Source organism: Fusarium oxysporum, chromosome 5 (assembly GCF_000149955.1).
Source record: "Fusarium oxysporum f. sp. lycopersici 4287 chromosome 5, whole genome shotgun sequence".
Classification (NCBI taxonomy): domain Eukaryota; kingdom Fungi; phylum Ascomycota; class Sordariomycetes; order Hypocreales; family Nectriaceae; genus Fusarium; species Fusarium oxysporum.
In genome coordinates this window covers 1,964,131-1,984,051 of record NC_030990.1, presented here as the reverse complement: position 1 = coordinate 1,984,051, position 19,921 = coordinate 1,964,131, and the positions used below count along the sequence as shown (strand labels likewise).

At 49.4% G+C, this 19,921-nt stretch overlaps 7 protein-coding genes and 1 non-coding gene across 8 annotated transcripts; 4 read left to right on the top strand and 4 right to left on the bottom strand.

The window, feature by feature from the left end:
* Positions 1–1,499: 1,499 nt before the first annotated feature.
* Positions 1,500–2,043, top strand: FOXG_18171 (uncharacterized protein; the record flags this gene model as incomplete). Its single annotated transcript, XM_018398221.1, has 2 exons — positions 1,500–1,590; positions 1,651–2,043. 2 exons carry the CDS (start codon positions 1,500–1,502, stop codon positions 1,764–1,766), a joined length of 207 nt encoding a protein of 68 aa, XP_018234690.1. The 3' UTR covers positions 1,767–2,043.
* Positions 2,044–3,853: 1,810 nt separating this feature from the next.
* Positions 3,854–7,624, top strand: FOXG_01739 (uncharacterized protein). Its single transcript, XM_018378726.1, has 3 exons — positions 3,854–4,229; positions 4,287–4,502; positions 4,561–7,624. The coding sequence occupies exons 1-3, from the start codon at positions 4,227–4,229 to the stop codon at positions 6,826–6,828; spliced, it is 2,487 nt and encodes an 828-aa protein (XP_018234689.1). The 5' UTR covers positions 3,854–4,226; the 3' UTR covers positions 6,829–7,624.
* Positions 7,557–9,258, bottom strand: FOXG_01738 (Fe-Mn family superoxide dismutase). Its single transcript, XM_018378725.1, has 2 exons — positions 8,885–9,258; positions 7,557–8,779 (listed from the first exon to the last, which is right to left on the bottom strand). The coding sequence occupies exons 1-2, from the start codon at positions 9,093–9,095 to the stop codon at positions 8,151–8,153; spliced, it is 840 nt and encodes a 279-aa protein (XP_018234688.1). The 5' UTR covers positions 9,096–9,258; the 3' UTR covers positions 7,557–8,150.
* FOXG_18170 lies at positions 7,741–7,856 on the top strand. Its single transcript, XR_001936361.1, has one exon. It is a non-coding gene; the product is annotated as a 5S ribosomal RNA (ribosomal RNA).
* Positions 9,259–9,395: 137 nt separating the features above from the next.
* Positions 9,396–11,511, top strand: FOXG_01737 (uncharacterized protein). Its single transcript, XM_018378724.1, has 2 exons — positions 9,396–10,300; positions 10,354–11,511. The coding sequence occupies exons 1-2, from the start codon at positions 9,785–9,787 to the stop codon at positions 11,011–11,013; spliced, it is 1,176 nt and encodes a 391-aa protein (XP_018234687.1). The 5' UTR covers positions 9,396–9,784; the 3' UTR covers positions 11,014–11,511.
* Positions 11,512–11,682: 171 nt separating this feature from the next.
* On the bottom strand, positions 11,683–13,093 carry FOXG_01736 (uncharacterized protein; the record flags this gene model as incomplete). Its single annotated transcript, XM_018378723.1, has 3 exons — positions 11,683–12,337; positions 12,394–12,828; positions 12,879–13,093. The coding sequence occupies 3 exons, from the start codon at positions 13,091–13,093 to the stop codon at positions 11,683–11,685; spliced, it is 1,305 nt and encodes a 434-aa protein (XP_018234686.1).
* Positions 13,094–14,660: 1,567 nt separating this feature from the next.
* FOXG_01735 (uncharacterized protein) lies at positions 14,661–16,370 on the bottom strand. Its single transcript, XM_018378722.1, has 2 exons — positions 15,621–16,370; positions 14,661–15,568 (listed from the first exon to the last, which is right to left on the bottom strand). The coding sequence occupies exons 1-2, from the start codon at positions 15,782–15,784 to the stop codon at positions 15,226–15,228; spliced, it is 507 nt and encodes a 168-aa protein (XP_018234685.1). The 5' UTR covers positions 15,785–16,370; the 3' UTR covers positions 14,661–15,225.
* Positions 16,371–16,711: 341 nt separating this feature from the next.
* Positions 16,712–18,573, bottom strand: FOXG_01734 (uncharacterized protein). Its single transcript, XM_018378721.1, has 3 exons — positions 18,086–18,573; positions 17,746–18,003; positions 16,712–17,671 (listed from the first exon to the last, which is right to left on the bottom strand). Exons 1-3 carry the CDS (start codon positions 18,140–18,142, stop codon positions 17,456–17,458), a joined length of 531 nt encoding a protein of 176 aa, XP_018234684.1. The 5' UTR covers positions 18,143–18,573; the 3' UTR covers positions 16,712–17,455.
* Positions 18,574–19,921: the final 1,348 nt, after the last annotated feature.

Sequence of the window (19,921 nt, the reverse complement as noted above, 5' to 3'; positions counted from 1 at the left end):
GACCAAGAAGCTAGAGCGGGATCGGCTAAGCCCTCGCAGGATTGCGATTGACGGACGTGAAGCCAATGGTTGACTCCAGATGAGATTATGAGAGTCTACTGGGTCGCAGAAGATATTGACCATCATGGGCTTCGCATCCCACGGTAACATTCCAATGGCATGGTGACTCTGGATTCATTTGCGAGGCGAAGCAATTCGAGACACCAGGTGTTTGCAAAATATCGCTATTGAACGGAGTCCACTGCGGGACGAGAACCTATTGTAGGAAAGGTAATGCGTATATGCTGTGCTTCTGTAGGTGGAAGCTGTTACTAGCCGAGTATCGATATTCACGACGAGCACTTTGTAGTGGAGTTACCCTACACTCCAATATTGGTGACACAGTCTGGGTTTGCACTGTATATACCTGCCTGACCTGAGCCCCACGGCTGAATACTCGGGTAGGTAGTGCAGCGTTTATGATGTCGTCACTGTATGTCGTTATTTTGGAATGTATCACCAGAATCTCATGCAGCAAAGTGGCTGTCATGCTGTGCTACACTGAGAATCGTAATCTTGGACCCCACAACATCAGATCTTCCAATATCTCTGTTATGGTAGTGCTGTGAATCAACTTCGCGTCGCATTGCATCTCAGCCCAGGCACAGACAGATACGTTTTGCATATTCTGGGTACCATTTGTTCATCAATTCATCGACAATCACCGTGGCGACACATCCATTGCAGAAAATCATGCTTGGAGCTTCACCTTCAGCCAACCACGCCTCAAAGCCACTCACCCTCGGCTTGCTGAGCCGTTTGGCATCTCCTCAATTCCTCACAAGGATATGGCACCTTTTGTACAGATATTCCCGATTCAGCTGATGGTTTGGGGCTCCTTGATTGACAAGGCCAAGAACAGAGTTGAGAAACTACAGCAGAGCTATACCATTTCCAGTGTGATCTAGAGTGCCCAAATGCTGAATCCTAGCATATTGTACATGCACTCCATCACCCCACCTCTTAGTCTCGCCTTTTGGCGAAGCTCGAACTTCTTGACAAGGAATAGAGGAGTTCATCTGTCAATTGTCACCGCTCCCTCCGAGGAATAGTTGTGACAGACTGCGATTCGTACATGAAGCGGATTCATTTGTTCATGTGAGCGAGTTTGGCCGCGACCTTTGAGTCACACGATGAGCAAGAGAGGTTAAATCTTTGACCGCAAGTATGAGCAATGCTCGTATAACCATTCATGAGGCGAAATTCCAGTCTGGAGCCAGCAAAATATAGTCGAATTGTGGATGAGGCGAAAAATGGCCAGTCAAGAGCCAACCAAATCATGCCGCCATGATCCGCCTGACTTCTATCGCATTGAAAATCAAAACGGATAGGAATGCTGTATTGGAGCAAACAAACTGAAAAAAAAAAACGGTCCGTCCCACTAGCCTGCCCGTTCGAGTCTTCACTTGATTCGTGGAAAAGACCATTCATGAGCGCTATGGTTGGTTATTGAGTGACATATGGCCAAGATTAGCGTCTATTCTCATTCAAAGCTCACAGTGAACGCACTGCCTGAAGAGGAAATCGAGGTCGAAGGAGGTGGTGGGCCAAGTAAGAATCCGACAGGGACTCTGTACAGGGACTCCTGTAGCCTCTGATAGAGGGCCTCAGAGCAGTTCCGCTTGGAGTTGGAGTTGGTGGGGGCCAGAACCTTGACGATCCAGGGACCCTTTGAGGGCCTCCAAGACCGACAGGAGCACACCACCGAGCACCAGCCGTGGCAGTAATGCGAAGAAACCATTTTGAGGTGAACATACGATTTGTCTACTGGCCTGGGGCGTGTCGGTGCTTCTCTCGAGATTTGAACCAAGCTCGGAAGAATAGCTACCTGAAAAGAATCGTGTGAAGGATCGCAACGGCAAGCAATTACAGGACTATCATTCGGGGATGGAGTTTGTTAGCAGGGGACAGTCCACAAGAATGGTGGCGGAGGCTGGGGTTTGGGGCTGAAGTTCCCAACTCCATCCGCTCTGTTGAATGAGCTCGAACTCAGGCTGGAGAATACTGAGTCAAAAACATAGAGTTTCAGATGTAACGGTTTTCGGTCCCACAACCACAGAACCGGTGTGGTAAAAATTTGGGCGCCCTGGAAGCATCCGGGCTCCGGGATAGAGTGCAAGACTCTTGACCGTTGAAAAGTTTGTTCCTGGATGGGATGAGGCGCGAGAAAAGAGTAAACTTTCCAAGGTCGGAATCATATTCGCTGTTACCATTGCAGGGCTCACAAGCTTGCATGTTCACATACATTCACATTCGCATTCAAATCTGCTCTACAACCCAAGTCACATGGCTAGCTTCATGTTCAGGAACGCAAGAGTGTTACGTTTGACAACAGCATGCAGGGGAATAATACGTTGAACAAGAGATCAAATGATACTCGGTATGTCCACGTCGTTGATGACAGCAATGCCAACAACTCATACCTTAACATATGGCAATGTCGACGTTGAAAGACATATGCGCATGAGGCGAGGAACCCATACAGTGCGCCATAGGAGAATAAAGAATACCGATCCATGCCGGTCGTTTATTTCTCGTTTCTCAGGATTTCGCATGCAGCTGATGGGGCTCGTCTCCCGCTCCTATGCCGAAGCTACTTGGTCCGTGATGACCCTGGCACTACAGTGTACAAGAAAGTACAGCACGAAGAACAGACTCAGCAGAGTACGGATACGCAGAGAGGTTGAAAGGCATGCGAACATGGTAAGATCAATTTGCAATTGAGAAATGTGATGACACGAGAAAACAGACTGATCATGTTTGTGCTGAGGGTTGCCATGGGCATCCATCATCACTATCACTATCTATTGAATTGGGTTTGGCCTGTTCTGCCGATGGATGAGATTACAATCCATATCGGAAACGATATAAAAACTCAGGTGTTGCGGGGTGATACGGCGCGTTGACTCGTTGCCCAACCTCACTTCACCTCTGTCGCTCGACTCATCCTGAACTAAGGTGAGAAACTCAAGCTCCCGGCGCTTAAACGCTCGTTAGGGCCGCTATAATTGTCCAAAGGTGTGGCACTAACGGATCTCCAGCTGTGGATAACAAGATTGGGGTGTACTCAACCAAGTTAAGCCTAACGCCTCAAGAGCCAGGGTCGCAACGTGCGCCAGCTTAAGCCAATCGACGAGCACAGACAGCTCGAGGCATGGCGCCCCACGCTCTTCTGTTTAACTAGGACCAGGATGCTTCTCTTCTTCCATCGTCATGAAGCGTCCCGGCAAAGACACTGTTTCTCTTCGAACATCTAGCCCCCCCCGGCCCCCAGTCACCCTCTGATTCGTGATCAGAGCACAGAAACGTGACTGGACGTGCATTTTTGCACGCGAGACGCAGCCACTCTGCCCGGACTGAAGGCCCAATCGATACCACCAGCTTGACGCCGTGCACGCTCTAATACTCAACTGGCTTTGTCTGGTACTCTATCTGAATCAACTGTCAATCCATGTTTCTCAGAGGAGGTCAGATTGTCACTTTAACTCAAGTATCTACTATCATAGCCTTCGGATCGTAAACGAATACAATGCCCTTGATCTACATGTTGGTTGATAGGACGGATCTCAATCTGGCTGTTGGTGATAACATGCTGCTGGCTTTCCGTTTTCTGCGTCCCGTGCCGGTGTGATGAAGCCGCAGCACCCTGTTCTTCACCCTAGGATCTTTGCTCCCACCCTCCTCTTTCTCCTCCCGTCTCTTTCACATCCCCCGAACAAGCCAGGGTACAAGGGTCTAGGGTCGAGGGACTGACTGGGCTACAGTACCCCAAGGGCCTAGAGACATGGCCACACGTTCTGCATTTAGCACCTCGCCCAAGTCTATTCTTGTCTCCATCCACTCCGTGACCGCTCATATTCATGCCTCTGCTGGTTCCCTCAGTCTCCAGTGTCGAGCTATAGTGCATACATAACGTCCCGTAACCGCCCGCTCACTCCCCTGGTCCCCTTCTCCCAAGTTTTGCGACGTGTGTATTATCTCCTCGACACCACGAGATCTATGTTTTCTTTATCTGTTTCTCTTTGTTTCAAGGCGTCTCCTCGATCGAGCTTAGGCACTGAGTTCTAAAGAAGCAACCGCCGGCGACGGCCATATCAAGCAATAGCCAGCTGATACACACAACCTCACCAACAGTATTTGGTGCCTGGTAGCATCAACTACTTGATATCTGCTGACATAACTCCAAAATGGTAAGCATGAATGTTCGGTCAGTGAGCGTTATGGATATCACTAACACTGACCCATAGGAGTACACATCTTTCCGAGGCGGAGACCGCCTAACATACTCACAAATGCGACAGCAACCCCTACCTCGGGACACCTTCTTCAGCCTCAAGAATGATTCTCAACTACTAGATCGACCAATTTCAGTGGCAACCGAGTTTGTGGACACGGACTGGGAAGAAGAGGATGAAATCATTAGCGACGAGGAGGACAACTCGCCTCGTATAAGTCTGCAGTCGGTATGTGTCCCACAGAGAAAGTCGATAGACCTCGATAAGAACTAACAGACATATTTAGGCTGGACAACCTAGTTTCACAACAGTTTCTTCCTACGATGAGGTTCCGACGCCAAGATCGAGTAGAAGCCAAGAAGTTCCGCTTGATTATTCCCCGAAGCAGGTGGAAGGCCCTCGAGGGCCTCACCTTTTTCGGACCTCGACTGACCAATACTCTGCCACCGAAGAGGATATCATTTTGACATTATCACCCATCACTCCCAAGGGACCTCGGAACATTGCGGACTTTCTCATGACATCCCAACCACCACCGCCCCGAGCCAGTCCTTTCCAGTACACTGATGCGGAACTGGACACGACAACTCTGGCATCATGGTCCACTGAGATGGTTGCGCAGGCTATGCTCAATGCTGGCGTTGAGCTGTCCGTGGCGGACCGATTTATGGAGAATGATATCAGCGGTGCAATTCTGATAACGCTTAAGTTTGAAGATCTCAAGGAGCTTAACATCCAATCGTTTGGTATCAGGACCAAAGTCTGGCATCAAATCCAAGCTCTCAGAGACAGCAGACCTGCATCACCTCGCCCGGAAACACCAATTGAAGATGTTCCAAGCAAAGAAGTTGTCAGAGAAGCGCGAAGAGGGGAAGAAGGTGGTCTCAAGCGTCGCCAGAGCAGCAAGCGACGTCATCGTGCAAGGACAAATGGAGACGATATTACTCCCATGGAGTCAGTGTCTATCATCGGTATTGAACAAGTTATCCCAAAGCCCCATCACTGTTCCAAGGGGGAGAACTGTTCCAAGTTCAGAAAGCAACAACAGCTTATCAGAGCATTCAAGAAAGAATATCCACATGTGGATATTAATGCCACTGGTACCGTCATGGTTGGAGATGCTGGCAACCCTGAGACGGCCAAGGCATTGGACCCTAACAAGGTCCGCCCCGTATCGGACGCTGTACCTTCTGTTGTCGCCTCCTCGGATGTCATGGGTCCTGGCATGCCTCCTCTCCAGTACCTTTACGAGGCATCTCTCCGTGGCGTTCAGTCAAGAGATCCTCAAGATAATGTCAGACAATTCCTTAGCTTTCAGCACCAACAGCAGGGAGACTGCAGCGCCGAGGTGCCTCCCACACCTCCATTTGATGGTATGCCAACCGCACAGGCCCAGCTTCCTCACCAAGGCCTGCGCCGACTACCTAAACTGTCCATCCCTGGGAAACCTCAGCTTCCCCCGTCCCGTCTTGGGGCTTCTTCAGTGCCTCCCCCTCAGAAGAAGCCCACGCAGTCATTTGCTCAACATCAACAGCAATTGCAACAGCAACACCAGCCCGCCTTTGTCCCTTACCAGATGGAGAAGACCAGCCCTCGATCTCCTGACCTGGAGATGACACCCAGGAACAGCTTCCGCCATGGTACACCATTTTCGGAGCTTGATGTTCCCATTACAGCTGTACCCATTGGCCCAGTGGCTCGAGATTTCTCCCAATCTGTGCCCCCTGACATGAACTACCGCACATCTCCAACTAACAATGTCTCCCCTCCTCGCTGCCAGTCTCGCACTTCAGCCCGCCGCCCATCTTTCCCTGTGATGCCCGCTCTGGAGGAGAACAAGCCTGTTCTCGTTAGCCGCCCTTCCCAGGGATCCTCTTCACCCCAGTCCCCACGAGGTTCACGATCTCAGCAGCCTCTTCAGCCACCCCCTCGCGACAACTTGCCTTTTTCCCGTGGCCAGCTTAATGGCTCTGAGAAGGTCCTGGCACCAACGATCACACCTCTTGGTGCCAAGGGCAAGTCTCCCTCTGCTGACCCTGCCAATGGCATCAGCCACCAAGGCCCAATGAAGAAGCGCAAGACAAAGATGCTTCGGCATGAGTGGCAGGACGGTTACTTTACTCTTAAGGGTACGCGTCTCAATATGCACAAGGATGCCGAGGAGCTCGGCCGGACCCTTGAGTATGTGGACATTGACGATTACGCAATTGCCTGCTCAAGTGTTGCATCCTCTTCAAAGCTCACTGCTGCTTTCAAGACGATGCATCTTTCTCGTGGAAGCCACAGCCGCGAGAAGAGCGACCCCGTTGGTGCCTTTGCTTTCCAGCTCATCCCTCAAGAGAAGAACACTGCCCGCCTTCGTAAGCGTGAGAGCCATCTTCAACCTGCTGGCGCCATTCCCGCAGAAGGTGTCAATGGCACAGGCAAGACGCATCACTTTGCTGTCAAGAACCGAGATGACCGCATCGACTGGATGCGAGAGCTTATGCTCGCAAAGGCGCTCAGACAAAAGGGCGAGGGTTTTGAGATCAGCGTTAATGGAAACATGATCTAAACCACCACATCCGCCACTTTTCTATCACTTACCAAAACTCTACTCTGCGTTGATTTCATTTCGATACCGTTGACCTCTTACCCCTCATTGATGGTTATTGGGACTCGGTTTTTTCTCTTTGTACTGGTGTTGTGTCTTTTTACATGCCAGAACGTACAACCACTATGCGATACTTGCTGCGGCTCTCTCGCGGGATGCTTACACAGCGGATGAATGTTAGCTCGAGATGAGCAATGATGTCTTTTTGGGTACTGGAATTTGCATACTCAGGATGTTCTCTTGATTGATAGGCCATTGCTCGAGGGGAACGAGCTGCCTTCGTTTTATACCATTCGCACACGACTCTAGAAAACTCAACACTGCACAGCCCACTCCCTTAAATTTCTTTACTTCACGAAGGATGACGCAGATACCACACAGCGCTTGTTGATTTTTTACTTCATATAGGTAGCTCGGGCTAGCTTCTTAGGATAGGAAAAGAAAATGACATGATGAATTTCAATATTGTCCTTGAAGCTATGTGATGTTAATGTCTTTCTGGAAACTTATTGTTAAGTCTTATATGGGGTCGGTATTATAAGTCTTTGTTACGGTCTCTCCTCTTCATGAGCTATATGGACAGGACGTGTGATGCAGGATTGGCTGATTAGGAGTAGAAGAATGTTGCCTTCAACATGAATTGTTATTGCAGGAGGGTGTGTTTGGCAACGAAACCAAATGTATCGCTTCGGCGCTCTTAGGCATGTATACACGTATACATATAATTTGCCTACCAGCAATAACTTTCACCCTTGAGTCCTTCTGATATTTACTCTTGGTGGCATCCGGTTGTGAGGTTTGTGATACATTCAAGTCGGCCAATAGTGCTCAACATCCTGATATAATTTCATCTTACCAGCTCGATCGTCACATACGACCACAGCTCGTGTAGAATACGGGGTCCCGTCTGCTCCCCCATCGTCAAGCCACGAAGCGCCGGATTAGTAGTTGGGTCGGTGACGACCAGCGAATACCTGGTGTTGTATGTCTTTTTGGTGTTTATACCTTTTTGCTGTCCACTATCACGAGGTACGCTATATACCAGAACTAGCGGATGGCAACATACCTGGGTAACCAAACCATCTCCCAGGCGTCTCATGAGCAAGATATAGGACGTAAGAGACGCACTGAGACGTCAAATGGTACATTTTCCCCACCTGTATATGCAGAGTACAATATCTTACAGAATTCGCTTCCCTTATCCCTTTGTCTCTATCCAATGCCGTAACATCGTGTCCTAACTATACATCCTGTCTAGGCGCTGTCATGTGTCATATTTCTGCTTACGCAGACTTGAAGCCAGGTCGCAGCACTCCCGACTTCTGAGCCACCTTCTCCCAATCGATCAACTTCCACCATGACTCGGCGAAAGCAGCCTTTCCACCCTGGCCACCAGCCCCTACACCCCAATCCAACAGCCATGCGTGCTCCCAGGTGTTTAGACACAGAAGAGGCTCCAGCTCGACACCACCTGGGGGAAGATCGCTGTTTCGCTTGTTGGCACCGAACGCCTGGTTGTGCATAAAAGTGCGGGCAGAGCCATCCTTGCCCACGGCGTTCATATCGGTGGTCTGGGCGCGCCAGTGAGCGCCGGGGTAGGGAGATCCGGCAAGGTAGGTGGGCAGAAGACGGTAGTCGCCGGGACCAGCCTTGACGAGCCAGAGGAAGCCCGGACCGAACATGGCGGAGGCAGTGATGATGAATTCGCGGCGGAGGGTCTCGATGGAGGAGAATGAGGCTTCTAGTTCGCTGCGGAGGGCGTCGGGCATGGGGGTTCCTTCTGGTGCGATGCCTTGGAAGAAGAAGTGGTTGTTGTGCGCCATAGAAGCATAGTTGAAGATTGGGGCCTGGTTAGGCTCGCGGGCTGTCATGAGAGCGATTGTTTTTGTGTCCTTATCCTCGAGCTCAGTGCCTGGAAATTGGCATGTCAGTAAGTGTTGAATTGGTATATAATTCAACGTCAAATTGGGGAACAATGTGGTTCAATGCTGTCCTAGAACATCAATGCCACACATACCAACAGTCAAAGCATTCAGTTTCTCCACCGTCAGCTTCATGTATTCAGTCCAAGCGATCGAGAAACCTCCAGGGCTCATGAGGTTAGGAACACCCTCAGAATAGTCGTGCGGCAGTTGGGGAACATGATGGATAGATCGGCGGGCATTGACTGTTGAGCGCAGGCCGAGGCCAAATGCGGATCTAGGGACCCTTAATATCGGACGAAGCATTGTGTGAAGGGAAGGTCGACGGTATTAGGGGAGCTAGTCGGCGTTGGAAGGACCGTGGACGTCGACTTGGATTGTACTTTTTTTGGTGTTGATAGCCGCCACCTGAGGTTTCTTCACGGAGCTAAGTTGAGCCGAAGATGAACCAGGACGCCACAAGACGGGGACATGGTATATGTGGCTGAGTCTTAATCCGCGGGCCAAGGCTACCTTAAACCAGACTGACTCTGGACTTTGGTCTGGCGGGGAAAAACAGACAAGGGAGTGGCTGTGTTGAAGAGTCTAGATTGAATTTGGGCTTAGCTCCAGTCTAATCTGAGAACGACCAGCAGCAGGAGCCGAATATCCATGACCACGCTCAGGCTCAGGCTTAGTCTTGGAGAAGTCTAGGCGTCGATATTCATGATCAGTCCCATCAGTCACAAGCGCCTCGTTCTCCGTTTTGACTTTCCTCCCCCTTTCATTTTGTCTCCATTCGTCATCTTCTTTTTGGTCTTTCTTTTTGCTATCGTTATACCAAGATAAATACAAGTTTCATCTCTTGACAAGTTTTGTAAGAGTTTTGCTCTCAACAACTCTCATTCGTCTCTTTCTTCGCCCCCGTTGGACCCTTTTGGCTGTCCTGAAACATCACCACTTCTCCTCTCTACTGAGACATTCGACATCATAATCGATCAAACGTCCACGTACACATGCAACCTCCGTCGAACCCCGAAGATATACCAGTCGCCGTCGATGATGCTTCTTCCTTGATTCTCGCCCAATCTTCAACAGTTCTAGAGATGGCTACCTCAGTTATCGCCTCAGCCGCCTCCATGGCTTCCTCCACAGCCGCATCCGCAACCTTCATCGCGTCCGGAGCACCACAGTCATACGACGAAGACGATTCCAATGGGGAGTGTTCGTTACTGGGCTCCTTCGCGCTGCTTGTACAAGGCGCACTTGGTGCTCTGGCTCTACTCTCCCTCGTCTATAAGCGGTGGCGGGAACGACCTCAACGACCTCTCAAGATTTGGTTCTTCGACGTGTCAAAGCAGGTTTTTGGTTCTGTGCTCGTCCACATCGCCAACATCTTCATGTCCATGTTGACGAGCGGTCGATTCTCGGTCCAGGTCGACCCTTCAGCAACATCCATGACAAGACGATCCGATGACGACAACTACGCCCCGAACCCATGCTCTTTCTATCTTCTCAACCTCGCGATAGATGCAAGTATCAGCCTATGCTGTGATTCACACCCCAGATTTGCTAACATCTATAGACCACTCTCGGTATCCCCATACTCATCATTCTCCTAAAGATCCTCACAGGTCTCGTTCGTTTCACACCCGTCGGTCAACCCCCCGAATCTGTTCAGTCTGGCAACTACGGTACGCCGCCCAATGCCTGGTGGTGGTTAAAACAATCAGTCATTTATTTCTGTGGCCTTTTTGGCATGAAGATCTGCGTGCTCATCATCTTCATAATGATGCCTTGGATCTCAAAAGCTGGCGATTGGGCTCTTGGCTGGACCGAGGGCAATGAGAAGCTTCAGATCGCGTTTGTCATGATGATCTTCCCCCTCATCATGAACGCCCTCCAATACTATATCATCGACTCGTTCATCAAGCTCAAAGAGACCAACCACGAAAGCCATGGCAACGAATCTGATGACGAAGGCCGCCGCAGGAGGTACGACGACAGCGAGGACGAGACTTCACGTGTCAGACTTGTCGATTCAGAGCACGAGACTGACAGTGAGTCCGATGACGATGACGATAAGCATGTCACGCGTCCCACTCATTCCACGCAACCCAAAGGCAGAGACTCTGGAGAGTATGATCCCGAGCGCGACGGTGACGATCGCACAATCATAGGAAGCAGTGCGAGCGCCCGTGGTCCTCAGGATAAGGTTCCCCAAGAGCTATATCCCAAGGAGTAGAAGAGGTTACATAAGCTTTGGACAGGCCTGTCTGTTTTGTTTCAAGTTTTCTCGAGTTTTCTGGTAGTATGGGTCTTTTACAAACAATCTGTACTGGTTTCGAGTCGTGGTGTCTTACCAGCGAGTGGAGATATATTATATTGCAAATACTGGTGGTTCTTTGTCGGCATTCAGTGGCAGTCAGGCTCACGGCGTAAATAGGAGCCTGGGGCGTTTTCAGGTGGGATTACACTTCGGGATTAGAAGCGACTTCAAATCAAACTTCACAAAGCCTCACGGGCGAGGATCATTGTTGTTTAGCAAACTCATCATCTAAATGAATGGCTAAGACTTGGCTATAACGCCAAGCTTGCATGAAGCTGAACAGAGTTTCATCACGTAGGCGAGAAGTCCTTGTGTCGTAGCCAAGTGGTGCATTCAAGCCATCTTTCTACAGGCTGACAAGACAAATCCGTATCATGGGGCCCTCCAAAAATATAACATGAGTATCCAGACCCAAATTCTAAAGAAAAGTTCGACCTAAGTTCTCCCCAGAAACGCCCACGCATAAAACTTAGTAAAGTAGTAACAAAATGCCGGAAACAACTCCGTATATCCATGAAATACTCAGAAAAACATAACCATATGCCTTTTCTTTCGTTCACCTCCAAAGTGTCATAAATCCACCGCTTAAGGCTGGTATGGCTTGAAACCTGGGTATGGCTCTTGCGGAGAGTGGGACTCTGGCATGTGTTGCCGCTGCTGAACAGGATTTGCACCATAGCTCGCTTCGGGACCAGGAGGCGGTGTTCGATAATCGTTCATAGGCGCTGGAGACTGGCGAGGTGGCTGAGCGTAGCCGAAATCGTTTTGGGGGCCGGGTGATTGACGAACGGGTGATCCATAACCATAGTCTTCTGGTATAGCTGGAGAACGACGAGGAGGAAACTGTCCATAAGTACCAAATTCATCTTGATGCATTGAAGCTCGCTTGGCGAAACTGGCAGGCCGCGGCGGAGGAGTTCCTCGGTATCCGCTATAAGTTGCGGCATAATCGTTGGGGGAAGTGGCCTGGCCGTAGCCTTGTTGCCCGTAGCCCTGCATCTGCCCGTAGCCCTGGGGTTGTTCGAATCCTTGATCATGGCCGTAGCCTTGGTTGCCGTATCCATTGGTGTTCAAGGCTGGGGAGCGACGTTCATGTGGCATCGGTGCGACAGCAGCGGCATTGCTGTACATGGGGTTCATGCCGGGGGCTTGATAGCCGTAACCCTGCTGGTCGATAGGTGAATAGGCATCGGGAGCTTGGTTAGCGCCGAGGTAGCCGCTTGAATTACTCTGTGCCTGGCTGTAGGGAGTCAGATTGGTCCGGCGCAACTCCCCCCATCATGTTGCTTTGCTGACTATGAAGGGGGCTTCGAAGGTAGAGTGTCAAGCTCAAAGGCCTCTGTGTGGACCTCGACTTTTTTGCTGCTAGCACCCTCCCAGCTGGGCATTTCAGGGAGGGCGTCATCATCTCTGCCTTTACTCGTTTCGAATTCTGCATACTGAGGTGGCTCGGATCGCATGGGCTTTGTGACGCCGTACTGAGGCGCTGATGAATTCATTGGGGGTTCACTTCGGTATCCATGATGCTGACTTTGGGGAGCATAAGGGTCATCCAAATGCTTCGTAGCACTGCGTGGAGGGTCACAAGCACCGCAGCAGTTACCGCAGCACTTCAGGCACTGGCAGCAGCTACAACAACATGAAAGACCACAGCAGCAGCAGCGAATAATACACCAAACAATACTGAAAATGATAAGACCTCCGATGATCATCACACCAATTACTGGCCACCTGGGTCAAGTTAGCAAACAAGGCCTGTAAGTAGCGAAGGATATACGCACTTGCACCACGCCACGTTCATACAGTTGTCCCAGCTAGAGAAAGCGGTTGCGAAGTCTTCTGATTTCTGTGCAACCTCATCGGTTGTTTGCGCTGCATCGGCTAACATATCTCGTCGTGAAAGGTCGGCTACAATTGTCCGGACAAACTTGTCTTTGACCACCTCCCAGGCACTGCCCCGAAGGCTCCGCGCCATGGCCTCGTCAATGGAGGGCATTTTACTGATGTGTCCCAGTTCAAGATGGAGCTGGTAATGAGTGAAATAAATTCGAAAAGATCGAGAAAGATATAATGAATGTGGTGTTGCGTATTTTGCTCGAGGTTGCGGGTATAATACTACTTGGTTGCATGGGCAAGTTGATAATGCTTGAACTGAGTTCGGGGATGTTGATCGAGAAACGGTCAAAAAGTCAAAACACGATGTTATTGAGACAACGACGTATGCTGTATCTTCTTTCAGCGCGTGTCAATATTGAAGCGGGTCGCTAATCGAATGTTGGAATGAAGGACGGCGGTCCAGCAGAAGAGGACTGTGGATGAAGAACAAGAGCGGCGCTCGCACCGTCAGTACAAGAGAATGTTTTGAAGAAATAACCAAGAGAGTGTAGATGACCTATACGAGGTTAAAGAGAGGCTTAGGAAACGACAGCCACATCAGCATTGTCGTTCGTGTTGGTGTAGAGAATAAAGTACAACCTAAGCCTAGAAGTCAAAGAGAAGGGAAGAAAGCAACGGTGGAGCTGGAGTTAGAGGCGCCCGCCAGGTAGAGAGGCCTGGCCACTAGGGACAGGGAGACGCTGAAAGGTCCAGAATTACCGCGAGTGGCGGGGATGATCCAGGGGAAACGGGACCGCTAATGGTTCAATTTGCCCCTGATCGATAAAACATCCCTGTCAGAAGAGTTCTGAAACTGTGAAACTCGACAGGATTGTCGCTTGGATATCCATTCGTGGGGGCGGACAGTTCACTTCGGTCTGAGAGTGGACTCGGCGAAGAGAGCAGAGTCGATTCCGCTTAGAGAATATGTACGCCCATTGCATTGAATATGAACTTTGTTGTAATCTGACTTTGAATCCATCCAATACGGGCTTTCAACAGCTGACTTTGACAGTTGAAGGGGTGATGACGACTCCATGGCTTGACACTTAGCCCTAGCCTTTATAGGACCGACATCGGGCGATTGAACGAATATTCGCGGAGAATGCTGTAAAGAGAATGGTTAACGGCATGCTTGGGAAATTGAGAGTAGCAAGATAGGCAAGTCGATGAGTTGACGATCTTTGTTGTATGTAACTTATGGAGTATCGCCTGGTGACATTCTACCATAGATCAACGTGCGAGGTCAAAGAACAATGTCCAGCTACTTCTCAAACACAAACGAGTCTTTATTCCTTGAATCATGCGGGATAAAAGCCATGAAATCATCACCAGTATCAAAGACGCCATACCGTTGTTAGCCCTTCTGCCAGAAGCTCAGCCCTGGTCCTGATGCGGGCCACAGGGGCTTCTTCCATTTCCGAAATGACAGGGTCGTCTCGATTGCCGGACGATCCTGTCGCAGAGTTGAAGTGGAAAATTGAGGGTTTTGAAATGATTTCGTCATTTATCGGTGTCAGATTTCAACGGCTGGAGAGTATTGGAATTGGTGGTAAAATGTAAGATGATCCATGGGTATCGAGGCATACTCTCTGCAAGGTGTGTACATTGGACCAGGCTCTCGGGACTTGGCGTAGAAAATATCAAAGAGCCAAGGCTTGGGTTCCTCTTGTTATGATTGCGATGTGCAGCACTGCCTTTATACGCGAATGAATTCGGCATTATTGTATTGGCTAAAGAGATATTCAGATCGTCGTCCACTGTTATCATGAGGCGGTATGCATAACCCAACGAATGATATACTGCAAATTTGTTTCTTCCCGCCTTTATCATGTTTCATGCAGGTCCCGTCAACGGCTGTGGCGTTGATGTCGAATTATCTATGCATACGTTCAAATTCACCTAATAGTATGCGGCTGTTGTTCTTGAATTCAGTTCATTCATCAATATCATGCCCTTGAAGTCACGACAGATCTGCTGAAACGTTATCAGCAACGCGTCACAAGCATAGTTATCTAACTATTTCGATAAATACTTGCTAGAGAGAAGACTAGAATCGATTAGGAAAAAAAATAATTCTCGTAATTCCGCCCAGGCCATGCTCGCGAGAGTAATGCCTCTTATCACAGTATGTCTTGACGTAAGTCCATTCATTACATAGCGAGCCTCCCAAACGCCTCAATCGGTGGTATCCTTTCCATATCGGTCTTATTTTAAACCCGTTCCCATTCCAAACGCACCCATCGCCGTGCTTTACTTTCCAGGAGGAGGACCCGCAGGTGGGGAGTAAGCACCATCACGCTGATATGTACCCTGTGGTTGCTGAACTCCGGAATACTGGCCCTGGCCGTAGTACCCGTCGTTGGTGTTGAATGTCGTACCAGTGTACTGAGGCTGCTGTTGCTGGCCGTATGCTGGAGGTGGAGGTGGAGCTCCGTAACCACCGTTGTTCTGCTGGTAGCCCTGATTATAACCGCCTTGGTTGCCGTAGTTGTACATCTGATGGTTGTTGTTGTTGTTTCCCCAAGGCTTGGCCGCCATCCATCCAGTGCCGTACACGGGCTTAACGCCACGGCGTTTGCGACGGCGAGAGAATCTTGATGTGTTAGTAAGATACTTCAAACGGCAATGAGAGTGCAACTACTTACAGGCAGCAGAAGAGGAAGAGGACGAAGAAAAAGATGACGATGCCCGCTAACACCCAGCGCCCCCAGTAGGACCAGTTGTTACGAACACATCGTCGTCCATTCCAATTCCACCCATAAGAGCATCTGTAGTAGTCGCGCGCAAAAACATCTTCAGTGGGCACCATTGTGAGTATGAAGATGCGCGATGTGTATACGCGACGATGATGAAGTAGAGTTGAAGAGCGTTCAATTGGCAAACTCTGTTTTTGACGTGTTGTTTGCGGCGCTGAGTCGCTCGGCTATGACGTAGAATGTGTGTGATGGTGTTCCCAGGGAGGTGACGTCTTTATCTGATAGGTTGTGTAAAAGATCTGTTACAGTAGGTGATTGACGATTAGACCAGGCCGTCAAAGGGTGTAAGAAAAAACAGGATAATAGGTTTTTTTTTTTTTTTGCTATTCCAAGTTCCACACGAATGAGAGAAGGGAAGACAAGAGAGTGGGAGGAGGGCCCTTTATGCATAGTGCAACTCAAACGACGAAGCCAAGAGAAGAGAAGAATCATGATATCCACCCAAGCTTGGCCTAGAGCCTAAAGTTGCCTGCGTAACTCTAACAAAACGCGGTCACAAGCCTCTTCTTGGTCTCGAGTGTTTCCACTTTTGTCTCGTCTTGGCCAACATGGTGTGTTCTTGGCTATCAAACGAGGTTTAATGCTATGCGCTGCGTGGTCGATAGTGCCTGTGCGTAAAGATACAGTAGCAGTTGAGTGCTTGGCGCTTACATCACGGTAACCTTCATATCTGCCGTGATTCCCGCTATACAATCATACCATGCTACGTTCAAGGGTGATATACAGGTTTGAGGAGTGAATCAAGACCGTCGTCAATACGCAGCGTATTTCGCGTATCAATTGATAACCAGTCCCTTTGGTTCGTAAATGGTAGCGGAAAGGTCTGTACTTCACCGGCAAGTTTGGACCGAGATCATCACCTGTCCAAGACTGCTAAGCCTCAAGTCTTCGCGGCCAAATTCCAATTCCTCGTTGATGTGGCGAAGCCAATGAAATGACGTGTTTCCACCCTTAGCTACTCCATCATTTCGTTGATGATTGATCTGCTTCATAAACCACAGTCTAGAACGTCATAAGCGACTTGTAAAAGGACCTGCATGAGTATTCTGGACTTTTTAATGTAAGTATTCCAAATGCCAAGCAAGAATCAACCCAAACTCTCGGACCCGGCATATCCCAAAAGCTCAGCTTATAGACCCTCCAAAGACCCGTCTTGGAGCTCCATGTTAGTTCGGCCTACGGCAATTAAGCTTATTAATAATCTATGCTGTGCTTTCTGAAATGGCTAAGAGTTAAATCAACTTTCGACAGTATATATGATCCTCGCATGCATAGAGGCATTAGGCCAAGAGGCTCAAATGATGCAAGAATTGATGCCATGTCTGGAGAGTGATCGAAGGCGCGGCATGCTTATGATAATTTGAAGGAGTCGGACTATTCGAGAATATAGAAACCGCTTTCATTCTCCCATGGTATATATACATGGTTTGGTGCCATCTTGGTCCCCCAAAGTGCGAAAACAACAACATCCGCTTCGATTATCCAAGCGCATCGTATTAATGTCAGCAGTTCCAATCGTTAAAACATACCAGGGTTGTCTTCAACCTTGATCTTCAGAACAGGATCGATTTCATCGCACCGACGGCATATACTTTTGTGTCCCAAACGCCGTCAAAGAAATCATCCCGCAAACACCAATCAGATATTACCCAGCGCCTGTCCTTTCGTAACGAGCCCGTGATCCGTCGTGAGGAGATATAAGGAAATCGTAAGGGTCATTCGCTTCAGAGGCCGGCTCTTGGGAAAGAGTAGCGTTGTCGTCGGAGTTCGTCAGCTGCCTTCATGTTGCGTTCCGCGGCCTGTTGAGCTTGTTGTCGCGCTGCTATCGCGTTGACCTTCTCTCGAGCTCTGAGCAGACTGCTGTTATCCTGCTGCTTGATCTTGGAGCGAATGTCGTATAGTTGCATGAGTGTGCCTGCTCTCTCCAGGTCTTCTTCGAACTGTACAGCAGTTCTGTCAGTGCCCAAGTCCCAGCTTCGCCTTTGAGACGACGGTTGGGGGGGGGTTGCCTCACATCAGATTCGCCTCGGCGAGGAGTTCCAGGGCTAGAGTTTACAGCTGAACCAGAGTGGGAACCGGGAGAGAGAATGCGGCGGCCGAATTTGTCGAATTTCTCCGACGACCAATGCCGCTGTAAGCCTGTGGGACGTCGTTGTTGATTCGTAGTAGGACTCGAGGTAGGGGCAGTTGCGGCTGCAGTCACTTCGACTCGGGTGTAACTAGAGTTGGAGGGGTTGTTGGCGCTGACGATGGCCTCTGCGGCTCCCGGATCCTGACACACGAGATACGTTAGTCTCGACTGCACAGATGAACACGTAGCAGAAAGGAGCTCAAGGTTAAATGTGGACACGTACGGCGGCGCCGATATTGCTGAGGTCGGCAAGAACCTGGGATAGTTGAAGGCTCTCCATTGCTCGCGCTGGAAGAAGTGGTTTGTGTGTTGCTAGAGGTGACTGCGATGATGGGTATCAGTTATTATAATGCTTCCTATCGAAAACATAGGAATTCAAAGGAAGAAATTCAGTCAGGTGTGTTAGGAAGAGAGTTTGCGTGGAAATGAGGTCAGAGGAGGGTTGGAGGGGAAGGTGTTTTTTTAACTGTATTGCAGGTTGCTCCTGGGCCTGGTTTGGCTTGCTTTGCGGTGGGCGAATTTTGGGTTTCGGAGGGCAGGCAGCCGCAGATCCATCCACAGCGCCTGCCGTGCGTGTGCCAAGCGACAGGGGGCGAGCCAAATCAGTGTGGAGGGACAGGAAAACAAACTGATATCTACAGTCGCTCACTCACGCTCAATGTATACATAGTATCGCATTCATTAATATCAAATGTAGTAGATACGAGTGGGTTCTTCATTGATTCTTTGAGAGATCTATCAAGGTGGGCAGGAAGACAACGTTGCTCCAGTAGTATCAGAATGAAGCTTCTCGATTATGCTGAGAAATAAGAATTAGTGAAGCAAAACACCACTACCACCACAGTACAGTCCATGATTGGCCAGGTTTATGCTTCCAAAAGTCCAGAGCTCCAGCACTGCATCTATCGTGCATAAGATAGCCGGTCGCCCCCGGCTGCAGTGGGATCTTGTCGAGCGGTAGTGGAGGGTAGCGGGGGGCTAAATGCCCAAAATTACAGGTGTCAATAAGCCAAGTCTGGGGGTTTGCTCCTCCCCCACACTTTCACTAATCTTCCGGCATCGAGAGTCACGAGCTCGAAAAGCCATGTCTGACAATGGGAAAAGCTAACTACACAAAGAACCTTCAAAACAAGTAAAACTCACCGCTTCTCTCAGTTCAATCATGCAGAATAAGGCTGACATGAACGCCAGGATCGATCGGACAAAGCATATCACTATTGATGTTCTGATCATCGCTGTTCTCCGATGTTAATGAAATGGTGGGTGAAGGTCTTTACCTTATTTACCCCGAAGTGCCAGAGGGGGCCTCTCATGGTTGCGTTGCATTCCATCAAGCGGCGAAAATTGTCGCCCAATATTGGATCAAAATTCACCGTGCACTCCGGACAGGGGGAGGATTGCCATCATCAACAATCAGCCTCTGCTATCATCACTACGGACCGACGGAGCCTGTTTTTCAGGTTCGCCGGCCTCTGGTCACTAGAAACTCTCGTTAGGGCGTCCAGTTTGTCCGTCTGCCCTATCGCCTGGTCTTACCAGTAGTTTGCATGTATACTCATTCTCATGTACGTCATTGTGAATGACATTCTTCTTAGTATCCTGACTAAATCACAACCATCATGATTATTTAAACAACTCCCATCCGAGTACATCCGATTTCGGGCCACATGATCAAACTTCTGATACAATGAATTGACTCCGTATTATCCAGGGTATCGGCCCTGTCGATACTTGCAGCTTTTGACGCATGCAACCCTCCATAGAACTGGTCGAGTGGGATTCCCCGCACTGTCGACGCGTGAGCTTCCAAGCCCATAGGGAGACTTGTGTGAGCCTATCTTCAGGAACTGATTCATCCTCAATCCATGATACTCTATGGATGAGGATCATAAGAAAAGCCAGAGTAGTTGTTGAGAGTCATAAAACCTTTCAGCAAGTCATGTTAATATATACGGTTCATGCGGAGTATATTCAAGATTCGTCCCAAGCCCCAATGCACATCATCAATAATACCCAGGTTCAACAGGGCATTTTCAGTCTTCAATCCGGAGCACAATCC